Below are 19,202 nucleotides of genomic sequence, written 5' to 3'. Positions count from 1 at the left end.
ACCCGTAAGTTAACATATCACTGTTAGTCTACACCTGTTTTTTATGAAGCATGTGACAAATAACATGTTATTTTATTTGTACAGTATCTGTGTTCATTTTACATTTTTTTCTGTGGGGTGGGGTGGGGGGGTGAAGGAGACTGACAGAGAAGAGTAATTCATAATCCATACCTCTTCCTGAAATCCTCATTGTAAGGAAAGGGAATGATTTTCCTCATACTCTAATGCAAGGCTCATCACCCCTGTCTCCTCTTCTCTGATTTGAAAAGCAGGATGGTATGTTCTAGACTTGCTGCTAGAACTATAGTAGCTATAACAGTTTGTAACAGTAACCCTGTACCTTTGTGTTTTTAGTAGTACCATCAATACTCATTCAGAAATGTTAATTTTGGCGAGAGCCTTCTGTTTCTGAGATGTTGCTGGTTGATTATAGTTTTAGCGTCACACAGTTACTGTAACACACCCTAGTGTGAAATATGTGATGCAATGGGTCTTTGTTGTCTGACATTTTCAGAGTTATATCAGTCTCTATGCCCTGAGTGCACAGAGATAGAGAGTAGACATTGTCTAGAGTCTAGACTTTGGCCAGGGAGGCAGCTGTGCCCATCTGTGACGTCAAACTGTGTGTCTATGTGTGCATCAGATAAGTGCGAGGGAGAGAGAGAAGGGGCTATTTTAGACCCTGCTTCCTCACGGTAGAAGGCTCAGGTGGGAGCTGTGCTATGAGTGGATCAGTGGAAACTTTAGTTCAACAGAGTATGGGACTATTATTGCTAGATACAGTATCTCGGTCAAACCCTGATATGCACATCTAAAGGGATCCAAGTCCTGTTGAACTTGGAATAGGAAATACAGTACATAGCCAATAGTATGTGGACACCCATTCAAATGAGTGGATTTGGCTATTTCAGCCAAGCCCGTTGCTGACAGGTGTATAAAATTGAACACACAGCCATGCAGTTTCCATAAACAAACATTGGTAGTAGAATGGCTGGTAGCAGAAAGTTACTGAAGAGCTCAGTAACTTTCAACGTGGCACTGTCATAGTGCCACCTTTCCAACAAGTCAATTTGTCACATTTCTGTCCTGCTAGAGCTGCCCCTGTCAACTGTAAGTGCTGATATTGTGAAGTGGAAACGTCTAGGAGCAACAGCGGCTCAGCCACGAAGTGGTAGGCAACACAAGCACATAGAACGGTGCAGCTGAGTGCTGAAGCTCCTAGTGTGTAAAAATCGTCTGACTCACTACCCAGTTCCAAACGGTTTCTAGAAGCATTGACAGCACAATAACTGTTGGAAGCTTTGTGAAATGGGTTTCCATGGCCGAGCAGCCGCACACAAGCCTAAGATCACCATCTGCAATGCCAAGCGTCGGCTGGAGTAATGTAAAGCTATTTGTCATTGGACTCGAGCAGAGGAAACGCGTTCTTTGGAGTGATGAATCACGCTTCACCATCTGGCAGTCCGGCAGACGAATCTGGGTTTGGCGGAAGCCAGGAGAACGTTACCTTCCTCAACGCATAGTAAAGTTTAATGGAGGAGGAATAATGTTTTTCATGGTTCGGGCTAGGCCCCTTAGTTCTAGTGAAGGGAAATCTTAACACTACAGCATACAATGACATTCTAGACGATTCCAACTTTGTGGAATGACAATGCCCCCATGCATAAAGCTAGGTCCATGCAGAAATGGTTTGTCGAGATCGGTGTGGAAGAACATGACTGGCATGCACAGAGCCCTGACCTGAATCCCATCGAACACCTTTGGGATGAATTGTAACGTCGACTGCGAGCCAAGCCTAATCTCCCAACATCAGTGCCCGACCTCACTAATGCTCTTGTGGCTGAATGGAATCATGTCCCCGCCGCAATGTTCCAACATTTAGTGGAAATCTTTCCCATAAGAGTGGGGACCAACTCCATATTAATGCCCATGAATTTGGAATGAGATGTTCGACGAACAGTTGTCCAGATACTTTTGGTCATGTAGTGTATGAATGTTATCTGTTGGGATTTTAGTTATCTGTTCTGTGGTATGGACCAGCTGATCACTGTCCTCTCTCTCCCCCCTCTCCATCTCCCCATCTATCTCATATTTACTTCTCTACCTCACTCCCCCCTCTTCCTCTTCCTGCTGTCTCTCCCTCCCTGTCTGCAGACTGCAGTGGTAGGTGTTTTGTACAGTAACACAGTAGCTTGTGTCTGAGAGTGTGCGTTACCAGGTCAGGTCACACCGTGATTCGGGGTGGAGAGGTGTGTGAAAGGACGGACTCACTCACACCTGTGACCCGAGGGCTTTTTGCACATAGGATACAACCTGGCTGGCTGGATGCGAGCTGTAGCCAGGCAGAAGGAACGTTGTTGTGTGTGTGGCTCCAGCATTGTGCTGTACTATCTTGTGCTGCTCCACACGTGTGGCTGAGCTGAGAGTTATATAGGAATGCCCATGGGCTGTGCTCGTGGCCACTTGGGCTCAAACCAACACCAGGCCTCACATCTGAGCCATGGGCCAGGATGAGAAATACACTCAATCCCTAGACATATTCACATCTCCAGCATTCTGCATGATGAGAAATACCTGCCATACTAGACCTGCGCACATCTTAGCCGCTCCGGAGAAATAGACCCATTCTCAGACCTCTGCTCGTTTCAGGCACGTTGTAATGGGGAATACATGCTGTGATCCTAACAAATCAATTTATCTCTGTAATTTTCTCTGAAAGCAACTCATACATTCTGTAATGACATTTTCTGACCTCGTGAATCTAATCCAGACTTTAGTGATGCAAGCTGTTACACTGCCATCTACAGATGGAACATTATGTGAAAACAGAATAATCAGGGATGGGCAGCCACAGTAGTTTGCTGAAAACACATTTACAGTCAGACAGGGTCAGACATTCATATTTACAGTCAGGCATTCATAAATACTACACAATTTAAACCATCTGGAGAATATTACATTTATGTTTGCATTAATCCATGCAATATTATGCTGCTCTGTAATCTATTATAATAGATTCTCTTTTCCCTTTAAATTTGTGTCAATATCGCAGAGTCAACACTACATCGCCAGTGCCCTTTGCTCTGACAAGACAAACAGAACACAAACCCCAGGGAAATGGAGAGGGTGAAAGAGAGAGATGGTCGGACTAGTCTTCATTCTGCCATATCAGTGCTCCCCTACCGCACTTTAGTGAGTGTGAAGTCACTCCTGGCTATATTAATTCTACACATGAGTGGCCACAAGCATTCAAGGCCTCTCTCTATTCCATGCTTACTGTATGTCATTCTCTGCCCACTCTGGCTCACATGCTTCTAGAATTTAACTAAGGGTGTTTTCACATATAGTCCTCTTTAAAAGAACCGATCTCAGTCCTCTTTAAAGTGAACTCTGGGGTAAAAAATAAGAAGCATAAGAATCTTTGTATTCACACTGCCTTTGCCTTTGAATGAGGTCTCAACTCTTTTGCCAGTTCACGTCAACTATTTTGTGGACCAAGTCCTCTTTGCATTCACATTGCTATGTTTAGAAAGGAATCAAGATCTTTTTCCAACATGCACTCTGGGTTTTTACAAAGTGCAGGACAAGCAATTCAATCAGAATATGTTATTAGACAGCTAGAAGCTAATACATTGGAAGCTAATACATTGCATTTAGTTAAAATATGAGACATAATAATTGTATTCAGAAGATACTACTAACATGCAAATGTTTATTGGAAACAATGAATAGCAATAGAATAACTGCAGAATAAATAATGCTGTCATTGAAAATTTTACACCCAAGGTAGGCTACTGTCCCGAGCTAGAATAGATTTTGTAACCTATGTTGTGATTCTCCCCAAATATATTGTCTTCTCACACTACTGAAACCCTACAATCAATAAACAGCTGATGAAGCTCTCTTAGCCTATAGATCACATATTGCAAACAAATAATCTGAACTAAAAACAGCACACTTTTTGGAATTTCTGTGCATCCGTGACAACTGCTAATCAATATCCAAAAACAGCACACATTTTTTTCTGCGAACCTGCATCTTCTCTCTTTTGTGCCACCAATGTGAAGGTTTATGGCAGGGGAAACAGTGTTGCAGTAGTATAGTGTGTGGTGTGGGAATAATGACTTGCGAACCTGGGGAGGTTTGCGTTAACATTGTCCTAAAAAAGGTAACCGGTCCGCGGAATTCAAGCGAGCCGAACTCAGAACAACTCTCGAGATGGTCTCAGTTCGATTCGTTTCTGGGGCTCTTTTGAGGTGACTGAGTTCCTTTGGAGTTAACACTGCACAAAATATTTAAGTGAACCGCACTGAGTTAAAAAAAAAAAATACTGGAAGTGAACAAGTGTGAAGATACCCTAAGAGAATAGTGAGAATTCTGAGTCTGCCCATAGGACGAGCCAGGAGCATGATTCTTCATTAGCTGCAACTCACGATGTGTGCGTGGAGCTGTGAACAACTCAACTAGATTACAGAGAACAACCCAACTATACTGAACAAAAATATAAACGCAACATAAAAAGTGTTGGTCCTATATTTCATGAGCTGAAATATAAGATCTGTATTTCTCTCAAATTTTGTGCACAAATTTGTTTACATCCTTGTTAGTGAGCATTTCTCCTTTGCCAAGATAATCCATCCACCGGACAGGTGTGGCATATCAAGAAGCTGATTAAACAGCATGACAATTACACAGGTGCACCTTGTACTGGGGACAATAAAAGGCCACTCTAAAATGTACAGTTTTGTCAAACAAACACAATGGCACAGATGTCTTAAGTTTGAGTAGGCATGCAATTGGCATGCTGACTGCAGGAATGTCCACCAGAGCTGTTGCCAGATAATTTAATGTTAATTTCTCTACCATAAGCTGCCTCCAACGTCGTTTTAGAGAATTTGGTAGTACGTCCAACTGGCCTCACAACCGTAGGCCACGTGTAACCACGGCAGACCAGGACCTCCACATTCGGCTTCTACACCTGCGGGATCGTCTGAGACCAGCCACCTGGACAGCTGATGAAACTGAGGAGATTTTCTGTCTGTAATAAAGCCTGTTTGTGGGGAAAAACGCATTCGGATTGGCTGGGCCTGGCTCCCAAGTGGGTGGGTCTATGCCCTGCAAGGCCCACCCATCGCTGCACCCCTGCCCAGTCATGTGAAATCCATAGATTAGGGCCTAATATATATTTTTTAATTGATAGATTTTCTTTTAAATGGTTGAAATTGTTGCATGTTGCATTTATATTTTTGTTCAGTATAGATTACAGAGAACAACCTAACTGGATTACAGAGGAAAACCCAACTACCTTCTATCGACAAGTCTACTGTTCGCTCCAACACTTCCGGGTTGGAGCGAGCGGTCGCATCTGCACTCGGTCCGCAGGTAGTATTACATTTCATTACATTTCATTATAGTACAACGGTTTGATTTGTCTAATCTTAGCAATTTCTTCTTAGCTAGCTACACAGCCGTCTTTGTATCATAGATAATTGCGTAATTATCGTATTTCGTCGTCCTAACGCAGTCTACACTGCCCTGCAGCTAGCCAGCTAGCTAACGTCCACCGTTAGCTAGTCCACCGTCTACCGATTAGCAGCACAACTATTACACTCAACTGAACGACTTGATTAGTGTAGTGTTAGCTAGCTACATAGTTGTCTTTGCTGTCTTCGTACCCAAGATAATTGTGTAGTTTAGAGTGTGTAGTTTTATGTCGTCCTTAACATAGGAGACTCTGCTAGCTAGCCAACAGCTAGCCAACGTCTACCGAACAGAACTTCTGCACTCAACAATCCGGTCGCATTTTGCTTCGCTCCACAGGTAGTATCACATTTTTCATTTCATTTCATTACAGTACAACGGCTTGATTTGTTTGATCGTAGCTAGCTACATAGCTAGCTACATAGCCGTCTTTGTATCAAAGATAATTGTGTAGTCTAGAGCGATTTCCTAGGTTAGCTAGCCAGCTATTGTCGTTCTTTTAACGCAACGTAACGTAATCAACACTGCTAGCTAGCCAGCTAGCCCCGAATAGCAGCACAGTAGAAACTATTACACTCAACGGAACGACTTGATTAGTGTAGTGTCAACAACGCAGCCAATGCCAACTAGCCTACTTAGTCAACAACGCAGCCTCTGCCAGCTAGCCTACTTCAGCAGTACTGTATCATTTTAATCATTTTAGTCAATAAGATTCTTGCTACGTAAGCTTAACTCTCTGAACACTCGTGACGTGTAGTCCACTTGTCATTCCAATCTCCTTTGCATTAGCGTAGCCTCTTGTGTAGCCTGTCAACTATGTGTCTGTCTATCCCTGTTCTCTCCTCTCTGCACAGACCATACAAACGCTCCACACCGCGTGGCGCGGCCACCCTAATCTGGTGGTCCCAGCGCGCACGACCCACGTGGAGTTCCAGGTCTCCGGTAGCCTCTGGAACTGCCGATCTGCGGCCAACAAGGCAGAGTTCATCTCCGCCTATGTCTCCCTCCAGTCCCTCGACTTCTTGGCACTGACGGAAACATGGATCACCACAGACAACACTGCTACTCCTACTGCTCTCTCTTCGTCTGCCCACGTGTTCTCGCACACCCCGAGAGCTTCTGGTCAGCGGGGTGGTGGCACCGGGATCCTCATCTCTCCCAAGTGGTCATTCTCTCTTTCTCCCCTTACCCATCTGTCTATCGCCTCCTTTGAATTCCATGCTGTCACAGTTACCAGCCCTTTCAAGCTTAACATCCTTATCATTTATCGCCCTCCAGGTTCCCTCTGAGAGTTCATCAATGAGCTTGATGCCTTGATAAGCTCCTTTCCTGAGGACGGCTCACCTCTCACAGTTCTGGGCGACTTTAACCTCCCCACGCCTACCTTTGACTCATTCCTCTCTGCCTCCTTCTTTCCACTCCTCTCCTCTTTTGACCTCACCCTCTCACCTCCCCCTACTCACAAGGCAGGAAATACGCTCGACCTCATCTTTACTAGATGCTGTTCTTCCACTAACCTCGTTGCAACTCCCCTCCAAGTCTCCGACCACTACCTTGTATCCTTTTCCCTCTCGCTCTCATCCAACACTTCCCACACTGCCCCTACTCGGATGGTATCGCGCCGTCCCAACCTTCGCTCTCTCCCCGCTACTCTCTCCTCTTCCATCCTATCATCTCTTCCCTCTGCTCAAACCTTCTCCAACCTATCTCCTGATTCTGCCTCCTCAACCCTCCTCTCCTCCCTTTCTGCATCCTTTGACTCTCTATGTCCCCTATCCTCCAGGCCGGCTCGGTCCTCCCCTCCCGCTCCGTGGCTCGACGACTCATTGCGAGCTCACAGAACAGGGCTCCGGGCAGCCGAGCGGAAATGGAGGAAAACTCGCCTCCCTGCGGACCTGACATCCTTTCACTCCCTCCTCTCTACATTTTCCTCTTCTCTCTCTGCTGCTAAAGCCACTTTCTACCACTCTAAATTCCAAGCATCTGCCTCTAACCCTAGGAAGCTCTTTGCAACCTTCTCCTCCCTCCTGAATCCTCCCCTCCCCCTCCCCCTCCTCCCTCTCTGCAGATGACTTCGTCAACCATTTTGAAAAGAAGGTCGACGACATCCGATCCTCGTTTGCTAAGTCAAACGACACCGCTGGTTCTGCTCACACTGCCCTACCCTGTGCTCTGACCTCTTTCTCCCCTCTCTCTCCAGATGAAATCTCGCGTCTTGTGACGGCCGGCCGCCCTACAACCTGCCCGCTTGACCCTATTCCCTCCTCTCTTCTCCAGACCATTTCCGGAGACCTCCTCCCTTACCTCACCTCGCTCATCAACTCATCCCTGACCGCTAGCTACGTCCCTTCCGTCTTCAAGAGAGCGAGAGTTGCACCCCTTCTGAAAAAACCTACACTCGATCCCTCCGATGTCAACAACTACAGACCAGTATCCCTTCTTTCTTTTCTCTCCAAAACTCTTGAACGTGCCGTCCTTGGCCAGCTCTCCCGCTATCTCTCTCAGAATGACCTTCTTGATCCAAATCAGTCAGGTTTCAAGACTAGTCATTCAACTGAGACTGCTCTTCTCTGTATCACGGAGGCGCTCCGCACTGCTAAAGCTAACTCTCTCTCCTCTGCTCTCATCCTTCTAGACCTATCGGCTGCCTTCGATACTGTGAACCATCAGATCCTCCTCTCCACCCTCTCCGAGTTGGGCATCTCCGGCGCGGCCCACGCTTGGATTGCGTCCTACCTGACAGGTCGCTCCTACCAGTTGGCGTGGCGAGAATCCGTCTCCACACCACGTGCTCTCACCACTGGTGTCCCCCAGGGCTCTGTTCTAGGCCCTCTCCTATTCTCGCTATACACCAAGTCACTTGGCTCTGTCATAACCTCACATGGTCTCTCCTATCATTGCTATGCAGACGACACACAATTAATCTTCTCCTTTCCCCCTTCTGATGACCAGGTGGCGAATCGCATCTCTGCATGTCTGGCAGACATATCCGTGTGGATGACGGATCACCACCTCAAGCTGAACCTCGGCAAGACGGAGCTGCTCTTCCTCCCGGGAAGGACTGCCCGTTCCATGATCTCGCCATCACGGTTGACAACTCCATTGTGTCCTCCTCCCAGAGCGCTAAGAACCTTGGCGTGATCCTGGACAACACCCTGTCGTTCTCAACTAACATCAAGGCGGTGGCCCGTTCCTGTAGGTTCATGCTCTACAACATCCGCAGAGTACGACCCTGCCTCACACAGGAAGCGGCGCAGGTCCTAATCCAGGCACTTGTCATCTCCCGTCTGGATTACTGCAACTCGCTGTTGGCTGGGCTCCCTGCCTGTGCCATTAAACCCCTACAACTCATCCAGAACGCCGCAGCCCGTCTGGTGTTCAACCTTCCCAAGTTCTCTCACGTCACCCCGCTCCTCCGCTCCCTCCACTGGCTTCCAGTTGAAGCTCGCATCCGCTACAAGAACATGGTGCTTGCCTACGGAGCTGTGAGGGGAACGGCACCTCAGTACCTCCAGGCTCTGATCAGGCCCTACACCCAAACAAGGGCACTGCGTTCATCCACCTCTGGCCTGCTCGCCTCCCTACCACTGAGGAAGTACAGTTCCCGCTCAGCCCAGTCAAAACTGTTCGCTGCTCTGGCCCCCCAATGGTGGAACAAACTCCCTCACGACGCCAGGACAGCGGAGTCAATCACCACCTTCCGGAGACACCTGAAACCCCACCTCTTTAAGGAATATCTAGGATAGGATAAAGTAATCCCTCTCACCCCCCCCCCTGAAAAGATTTAGATGCACTACTGTTCCACTGGAGGTCATAAGGTGAATGCACCAATTTGTAAGTCGCTCTGGATAAGAGCGTCTGCTAAATGACTTAAATGTAAATGTAAATGTTATAAGGGTGTGTGTGTATGTGTTTATAGAAGTCAAGGTCAATGATACACAGTAGGTGCAATGTTTATTTATTCTTCCCTGATTGCCGCTCTCTAATTAGCCACTTGAGCCGCTGCTGTACACATTAATGTATTTGTCCAAGAGTGAGGGTGCAGGGCTCACCCCTCTCCCTCCCCCTTTGATTCGTGACATGTTACACCAATATATGAGATATTCTGTGAGTTGAAATTAAGTACAGTTGAAGTCGAAAGTTTACATACACCTTAGCCAAAATACATTTAAACTCAGTTTTTCACAAATCCTGACATTTAATCATAGTAAAAATTCCCTGTCTTATGTCAGTTAGGATCACCACTTTATTTTAAGAATGTGAAATGTCAGAATAATAGTAGAGAGAGTGATTTATTTCAGCTTTTATTTCTTTCATCACATTCCCAGTGGGTCAGAAGTTTACATACACTCAATTAATATTTGGTAGCATTGCCTTTAAATTGTTTAATTTGGGTCAAACATTTCGGGTAGCCTTCCACAAGCTTCCCCCAATAAGTTGAATGAATTTCAGGCCCATTGCTCCTGACAGAGCTGGTGTAACTGAGTCAGATTTGTAGGCCTCCTTGCTCGCACACGCTTTTTCAGTTCTGCCCACATATTTTCTATAGGATTGTCAGGGCTTTGTGATGGCCACTCCAATACCTTGACTTTGCTGTCCATAAGCCATTTTTCCACAACTTTGGAAGTATGCTTGGGGTCATTGTCCATTTGGAAGACCCATTTGGGACCAAGCTTTAACTTTAACTGATGTCTTGAGATGTTGCTTCAATATATCCACAGAATTTTCCCACCTCATGATGCAATCTATTTTGTGAAGTGCACCAGTCCCTCCTGCAGCAAAGCACCCCCACAACATGATGCTGCCACCCCAGCGCTTCATGGTTGGGATGGTGTTCTTCGGCTTGCAAGCCTCTCCCTTTTTCCTCCAAACATAACGATGGTCATTATGGCCAAACAGTTATATTTTTGTTTCATCAGACCAGAGGACTTTTCTCCAAAAAGTACGATCTTTGTCCCCATGTGCAGTTGCAAACCGTAGTCGTTTTTTTTAATGGCAGTTTTGGAGCAGTGGCTTATTCCTTCTGAGCGGCTTTTCAGGTTATGTTGATATAGGACTTGTTTTACTGTGGATACAGACACTTTTGTACCTGTTTCCTCCAGCATCTTCACAAGGTCCTTTACTGTTGTTCTGAGATTGATTTGCACTTTTCGCAACAAAGTACGTTCATCTCTAGGAGACAGAACGTGTCTCCTTCCTGAGCGGTATGACGGCTGCGTTGTCCCATGGTGTTTATACTTGCGTACTATTGTTTGTACAGATGAACGTGGTACCTTCAGGTGTTTGGAAATTGCTCCCAAGGATGAACAAGACTCTTTTTTTCTGAGGTCTTGGCTGTTTTCTTTTGATTTTCCCATGATGTCAAGCAAAGAGGCACTGAGTTTGAAGGTAGGCCTTGAAATACATCCACAGGTACACCTCCAATCGACTCAAATGATGTCAATTAGCCTATCAGAAGTTTCTAAAGCCATTACATTTTCTGGAAGCTGTTTAAAGGCGCTGTCAATTTAGTGTATGTAAACTTCTGACCCACTGGAATTGTGATACAGTGAATTATAAGTGAAATAATCTATCTGTAAGCAATTACTGGAAAAATTACTTGTCATGCACAAAGTAGATGTCCTAACCGACTTCCCAAAACTATAGTTTGTTAACAAGAAATTTGTGGAGTGGTTGAAAAACTAATTTTAATGACTCCAACCTAAGTGTATGTAAACTTCTGACTTCAACTGTATCTAGCCTACTTGACAAATTAGGCCACAAAGTTGCTGTTCCTTGATAAAATAATAACAATGTAATGTTAGAACTACTGCAACTCCATTGTGAAATGTTCTCATTGGTTGGCTGATTTTAATTAATTAATTAATTAATTTTTATTTCACCTTTATTTAGCCAGGTAGGCTAGTTGAGAACAAGTTCTCATTTACAACTGTGACATGGCCAAAGTAAAGCAAAGCAGTGCTACACAAACAACAACACAGAGTTACACATTGGAATAAACAAACATACACTCAATAAAACAGTAGAAAAAGTCTATATACAGTCTGTGCAAATTAGGTAGGATAAATAGGCCATAGTGGCAAAATAATTACAATATAGCAATTAAACACTGGAGTGATAGATGTACAGCAGATGAGTGTACAGATACTGGGGTGCAAAATTAGCTAAATCAACTAGATAACAGTGTGGGGATGAGGTAGTTGGATGGGCTAATTACAGGTGGGCTATGTACAGGTGCAGTGATCTATGAGCTGCTCTGACAGCTGGTGCTTAAAGCAAATAAAATCTGTAATTTGCCAGTACTAGACAGAAAACAAATTTGTTAGCTACTGTAGCTAGCTAGTTTATAAACCACTGTTTCGTGGAGAAACCGCAGTGCCTGGATCTTGCCCCAGCAGCAAAAACACCAGACAGGCCAAGCAAACGCCGCAGAACTGACATGAACCAAGCTCATATTGATGTTTTGGAGCTGGAGAGAGAGAGAAGAATCTACAGTACTGCAGATTGAGGTCCTGAATTTACTAAAAGAGCTACTGAAAATTCAGAAACAGAAACTCCTTCAGGGAACCAAAGGCCCACTGTGTAAAAAATGCAGATCTTTTTATTTATTTAAGAAATTATTTATTATAAACAATGTTTCCCAAGCAATTTGGTGTCCTCCAGTCCTGTCCCCACACTTGTGTTCTGATGCTTCCAGTTCCACCCTGTATGATATTGAGAATAACAACGTTTTAGTAATACATTTTAATACAGATTAGGAAGGTTCCTAATTAGGAATTGTACATGTCTATCAAAATATAATATTGCTTTTTACATGTTACCAATGTTAGATTATACACACTTTAGGCTGCAAAATGGTTCTCAATCAAGGTTCTCCTCACAGAATTCCCATTTGCATTGGCAACATGTTGCACCTGGGTTTCTTCTTCATTCTCCTCAGGTAGGTTCCTTCTCAGTCTCCTGCCAACGTTATACAGAACTGCCACTGCAATAATGATTGTCAGTGTAGTGTCCATCTTCGTGCGGAGCCCTACCTGTTCTCATCTTCCTGGTACCAGATACTTTTATTGGACTTTATTGTGTCCCTGTTAAGAGGTGTGTTTTCTGTGGTCCTTTGTAGAATCTTGAATTGTTTACCTTGTGCGTTCGTGTCCTGAGTGAGTTTTCGAGACTTCGTGTTGTTTTTTTTTCAAGTGTACTGTGGTCTTGCGGCTACCATATCTCAGTAAAGTATTCTGTATTATCCTTAACCACTGATTCCTCGTCTGGTCTCTTCTCTGCACCTGGGTCCAACCTTACCACGTCATAGTAAGCATCTGCCACAACATGGACCCAGCAGAGATCACCCAGATCTGGAATATGGTAGCCCACCAAGGAGCACTGTTAGGACGGCAGCAAGACCATCTCTCCCAAATCTCCGGGACCCTTCGGGCACTTGCTGAGTCCATCCCACCACAACACGCCCCCGACCCAGGAGGAACCAATGCCCAGGTCTCATCATTCAGTGCTACAGACGTTGTCGTGGTACCTCCGGGAACCCAAGATCCCATTCCCCGAGCAGATATTTAAACAATCAGAATATCCACAAGCAAGGTTCTGGGTAGACAACTTGTTTCATATAACTGTTCCCTTAAATTTTGACAATTTTTATTTTGTAACTCGATGTCAGGAGGATGCAAGGGCTTCCTCACTCAGTGTTCTCTGATGTTCAAGCTACAGTCCTCTTCATTCCACACCGATTGGGCAATGACCACCTACATCATCCTAGGGTACACTTGACTAGCGCTACATAACCCACTAGTTTCCTGGTCCACAGGATACCTACTAGACTGGGGTAAGGACTGCCAGAAAAAATGTCTAAGACCCCCACCAAGAGCCTCGCTGTGTCCTCCTGCATTCCTTGAAGATCAAGACTTGCCCACTCTCCCTCCCAAATACTTCGACTTCCGAGAGGCCTTCAGTAAGAGGCAGGCTGCCACCCTTCCCCCTCATCGTCTTTATGACTAAGCCATAGAACTCCTACCCGGCACCACACCACCCCAGGATCGTCTGTACTCTATCCTCTATCTGAAGCAGCAGTCATGGACAATTACATCCGGGAGTCACCGGAGGCAGGTTTCATTCACCCCTCTACATCCTCTGCTGGTGCAGGTTTCTTCTTCATGGGTAAGAAGGATGGAGGGCTGTGTCCCTGCATCAACTACAGAGGGCTGAACCAGATTACGATCAAGAATCGTTACCCCCTACCCCTGATGTCCTCCACATTGCAGTTGGTCCAAGGGGCCCAATTCTTCACCAGACTGGACCTCCGCATTGCTTCCAATCTGGTGAGAATCAGGGAAGGGGATGAGTGGAATACTGCTTTTAACACCCCGATTGGCCACTGTGTATTTAGTCATGCCCTTCAGATTATCGAACTCACCGGCAGTCTTTCAAGCATTGATCAATGACACCCTGAGGAATATGTTGAATCGGTTTGTCTTTGTTTACCTCGACGACATCTTGATCTTCTCCAAGACCCTTCCGGAACACATACTGCATGTCTGCAAAGTCCTGAGACGCTTCCTGCAGAGAAAACTATATGTCAAGATAGAGAAGTGTGAGTTCCACGTATCCCAGGTTTCCTTCCTGGGTCACAAGAAGGCAGGCATCCAAATGGACCACGTAAAGATTGAGGAGGTCACCGACTGGCCCGGTCCAACCTCACTCAAGCAGGACCAGCAGTTCCTTGGGTTTGCCAATTTTTACAGGCATTTTATAGTGCGGTCGCAGCGCCTCTCATGGTCCTAACCCGCAAGTCCCAGACCTGTTTTTGCTGGACCCACGAGGCTGACAGGGCATTCATGGAGCTGAAGGGACTTTTCACCTCTGGACCCATCCTCGTTCATCCTGATCCGACTCGTCCCTTTGTGGTGGAGGTGTATGCCTCAGAGCAGGGGCGGTCCTTTCACAGCAGAATGAGAAGGACAAGAAACTGCACCCATGAGCCTTTCTCTCCAAGCGGTTCTCACCAGCGGAACGCAATTACGATGTAGACAACTGGGAGCTCTTGGCAGTTAAGTGGGCTCTTGAGGGGTGGAGACACTGGTTGGAGAGGGCACCTCATCTTTTGAGATCTGGATGGACCATAAGAACTTGGTCTCCTTTAAAAAAGCCAAGAAGTTGAACGCTCGCCAGGCTAGGTCAGCTCTGTTTTTTAACAGGTTCGTTTTCACACTAGCCTTTCAACCGGGATCCAAGAATCAGAAGGCAGACGCCCTGTCCCGATGTCTCTAACGGGGAGAGGGACCCCGAGTCCATCATCCCCAGCTCACACATTGTGGCCTCTGTGATATGCAGTATTGAGACCATGGTCCGACAAGCCCAGAGCCAAGAACCTGACCCCGGCAGGGGACCCACTAACAGACTTTACGTTCCGCGATCAGTCCGGTCCTGAGTACTACAATGGGGACACTCCTCTAAATTAACTGGGCTTCCAGGGGTTATTTGGACACTGGAGTTTCTGAGGCGGAAATTCTGGTGGCTCAACATGATGGAGGATGTGATATCCTTTGCTGCGGGCCTGTTCCATCTGTGCCCAAAGCAAGTATTCACTTGCTTACCACTATCCTGGTTGTCGTTGATCGGTTCTCCAAGATGCCTTCAGTGAAGGAGACCACTGATCTCATGATTATCCATGTCTTTCGACTACACACACTTCCGCAGGACTTTGATTCAGATTGTGGGCCCCAGTTCGTCACACGGTATTGGAAGGCCTTCTGTTCCCTCTTGGGGGCATCGTGAGTCTCTCCTCGGGTTCCACCCTCAGTCGAATGGGCAAACTGAGCGGCCCAACCATGAGCTGGAGAAGTTCCTCCCCCCCTGTTTCCTAAACAAGAGGCCGAAGCGGGGGTACCATCAGTTCATTTGACGATGTCGCCACACCTGGATCAGAGCGTGATCCTCCTCTGCCAGCCACCAACATCAGGCAAACCGGCACCGGAGAACTCTTCAGCTCCTCAAGTAGGTCAACGGGTGTGGCTGTCCACCCGTGATCTTCCCTTAAAGGCTCCTTGCTACATAGGACCATTCAAGATCCTGAGTCGCATCGACTCGGTCACCTATTGTCTCCAGCTTCCCAGGTCCATGATGGTCTGTCCGTCCTTTCATGTCTCCCGTCTCAAGCTGGTAAGGACCAGTCCATTCTCTCCCCCACACCTGCTCCTCCGCCCCCTTGACTTGTGGATGGCCGCCAGCCTACACAGTCCGGCGTCCGAGGGACCCTGCAGTACCTGGTGGACCGTGAGGGCTATGGTCCCGAGGAGCGGGCGTGGATGCCTGCACGGGACATCCTGGATCCGGGTCTTGTTAGAGACTTCAAACAACTATATGGTGGTTGTAGGGGGGGAGGGGGCAGAGACGGCCCTAGAAACTTTTATTAGACTCAGGTGTAACTTATTATTTCATAATGGTTTGTTTTCTGTGGTCCTTTGCAGAAGCTTGAATTGTTTACTGAGTGGCCCTGTAGACACGGGAATCTTTTTTCCCACACTCCAAAACCTCTCTCTGAGACATCTTGCCAGAATATGAGAGGTGTTGTATTCTCTCTCTTCAGGTGTCTGGGGGTTTAAAAGGGGAGTGCTAAGGTACCCACATCACCTAGTAGGTGGCCTTCATAAGCCCCCCTTTCCAGCATTGCACACAGATGACTATTGTCAAAGATTCTGCTGTCAAGGGGGGATCCTGGCTATCTAGCTACGATGTTGGTGAGCTGACCTTTGTCATCAGACAGCTTGCATGTTGATTGAACAGTAACCTTTTCGATTACGGAATAGCTCTTCGTTCTTGCCACCAGGGTTGGGAATGGGAATGTGTGTACAGTTTATTAACCGTTACACACCTGGGAATCTAGTTCTCCTATAAAACCCAGCTGTTGTCTCCTCTGTAGAATTGAACCTTATGTACTGATTCTTCAGACCGGTAATAACATAGGACACTGACTACAATCCTGCAGATGGTTGAATTGTGGAGTTCAAAAATGTTCCCATATACCATCTGGAACATATCCAGTTGCGTAGAACCGTAGGGCCACCAGGAGCTGAAGTAGTGGGGGTACAGCCATGTTCCTATCACTCCCATGCTTAATGGTTGGTCCAACCTTTCCTTCCAGTTGCATCAGAGTCCTTGGAGAAGCGGTATCTTCTTGAAAAACTCATCACTATCATAAAATTCAACAGGATGTAATCTCTCTAATTATTCTCTGAGGAACTCTGTTGTTTTAGTCTCTCCACAGTAGATATGCTGCCATTTTATCAGTTCAACCACCTCAAGTGGCAGTTTAGAATGAATCTCCAATCTAAATTTATATTCATTTTTTTATTGAGCAACAGGTTTAAAATTAATCTAGATTTAAAGTGAAAACTAAACTTAGATTAGAGGAAGAATTTAATTTACCTCTGTTTAATTCATGTTGGTGCAACCCACCCTTAGGTTGCTTATCCTTGGTCATTTAAAGAGTGACTGCCCCTAAAAAGCAACTAATCCCTTTGGAAACGGCCTATGTTGCATCGATATGAGTCAAACATTTATTTTAGTGTCAAAATTGACTACACAGTGTAAATAGCATCATTTTGGTAATAATGTCAGTCTTGACTAAAATACATTTGGAACCTCAGTGCTTCACAACGAGTTTGGATTACAGTTTGGATTAGTTATGTCAACAAATCAGGGCCCCTTTTGCTCCCCGGTCCTCTGTCCACTTCAATTCCTTTCATTTTAATGGGGCTCCGTTGTTTCATCGTGTCAGGCGGTGGGTGTAGCTGGTGTATGAAGTCAGGCGCAGGAGAGCAGATGAGTGAACAACGCACTTTACTCAAGAAAATAGCACAAGTAACAGTACCAATGTGCGAACAATAACGGTTGCCACAAAACACTGGTGAAAACAGCACCCGGACAAAACCAGCCGGAAATGTACCGACATGAACAATAAACAATCACACACAAAGTCATGGGGGAAACAGAGGGTTAAATACATGACCAGTAATTGGGAAATGACAACCAGGTGTGTGGGAAACAAAGACAAAACCAATGGAAAATGAAAAGTGGATCGGCGATGGCTAGAAGACCGGCGACGTCGACCGCCGAGCGGCAGAAGTCGTGACACATCGCCACAACGTGTTCGACAGACCGAAAACCCCTATACAGATTGACAATGCCTCCACTGTCAAGGTTTAATGGTTTGCATGCCCTGCCGAAGGACCCTGGTATGCGGAATAGATGGTTGGAGTTCGTCGGTCCCCAAGGCTGTAACAGTAACGCTAGCTTGGTGTGCAACGACTGATGTTGGTGAGTATAACCAGAGATACTGGAATATAATAACCTCTCTGGTGTAACTTAGTTAATGACGTTAAATAACGTTATTGCTGGTTACATAGGTACAGTAAATGCTCTCTACCAACATTAACCCTGTGGCACAATGCATTTGAATCACATAATCAACTGTTTTCACAACATTCTATAATAGCATCCCCTTTCAAACACCCTCCATTTCCTGCTTTATTTGGGTGTGCAAGAGATACCACTTACTGTATATACCGCTGACAGACGTATTCTCTTGTATAGTAGTTAAACGTTACAAAGGAATACTCACACTGTGGATCCATCACATCAGGGAAATGCTTCATAGATGGTAACTTCCGTAAGTACAGGAAACTTGGGATCTTGTTCACAGATATACTGTAAGACCACATAGGAAGGAGATACAGCCCATCAGTGCAAAATGACACACAGAGAAACACCTCACAGCTTGGAGCTTGTTCACAGATGGTTGTGATGCATCCCAAAGGCCTGCTGAGTGATTTAGGAATTATGTAATAGTGCTTGTGCTGTCAAGGTTTCCCTATGCTACCTCTTCCTCAGAATGTGTCTTTTGAATACACCGGGTTTGTCATACACACACACACACTCTCTCGCTTGCTCTTGCTCTCTCCTCACTACTGTAGTGTAGGGTCTTGATCCAATAAAGTGGATTTAAACATTTAAATGATCTTCTCCCTCTCCTGTGAAGAGATTAAATGTGTGATTAATAAATGACCTGTAACAGAGCAGCAAGACACCATTTTCCATGTCAAACATATCATGTCACTATTTAACCCTTGTCTCTCCCTGTGGTCTTGTGTGTGTTCCAGCTGGGGGACCCAGGGGGACTTCACTACCACACACCCCCTGCCATCTGTAAAGGTGAAGCTGTTTACTGAGAGCACAGGAGTACTGGCCCTGGAGGACAAAGAGCTGGGCAGGGTAAGAGCCTACACGACTGGAGCCAGAGATAGGCATAGTCGGCAGCAAACTCGTTTTTCACATTTCAAAACGGTTGCTACTTTGACATGAATATGGTGTATACATTGATACTATCATATATATATATATATATATATATAGACATATACATTGATACAACCTTACATGACTGTGTGCTTTATCTATGACTTGACTTGACTTGTATAATAGGTATACTGGATGTGTCATTGTGCTTCCAGGTTGTGCTCCATCCCACCCCCAACAGTCCCAAACAGTCAGAACTGCACAAGATGTCCGTGTCCAAAGGCTGCCCTGACAGTGACCTGAAGATCAAACTGGCCATCCGCATGGACAAGCCACAAAACATGAAGCACTGTGGGTAAGTTACTTTGCGCTGAAACTCTAGATCAAACAATAGTTTGCTGCCATCTAGTGGTTCTGAT

At 45.8% G+C, this 19,202-nt stretch overlaps 1 protein-coding gene across 1 annotated transcript in view; it reads left to right on the top strand.

Moving 5' to 3' along the window:
* Nucleotides 1–19,202, top strand: part of cadpsa (Ca2+-dependent activator protein for secretion a) — a 158,136-nt gene that overhangs the window by 57,119 nt on the left and 81,815 nt on the right. The window contains exons 7-8 of the mRNA XM_029683576.2: nt 18,648–18,759; nt 18,999–19,138. Coding sequence (XP_029539436.1) covers nt 18,648–18,759; nt 18,999–19,138 — 252 coding nt within the window. The remainder of the gene's footprint in view (nt 1–18,647; nt 18,760–18,998; nt 19,139–19,202) is intronic.

The sequence above is a fragment of the Oncorhynchus nerka genome, linkage group LG15 (assembly GCF_034236695.1).
Source record: "Oncorhynchus nerka isolate Pitt River linkage group LG15, Oner_Uvic_2.0, whole genome shotgun sequence".
Classification (NCBI taxonomy): domain Eukaryota; kingdom Metazoa; phylum Chordata; class Actinopteri; order Salmoniformes; family Salmonidae; genus Oncorhynchus; species Oncorhynchus nerka.
The sequence above is the reverse complement of the archived record's forward strand: the minus strand, read 5'-3'. Positions and strand labels throughout refer to the sequence as shown.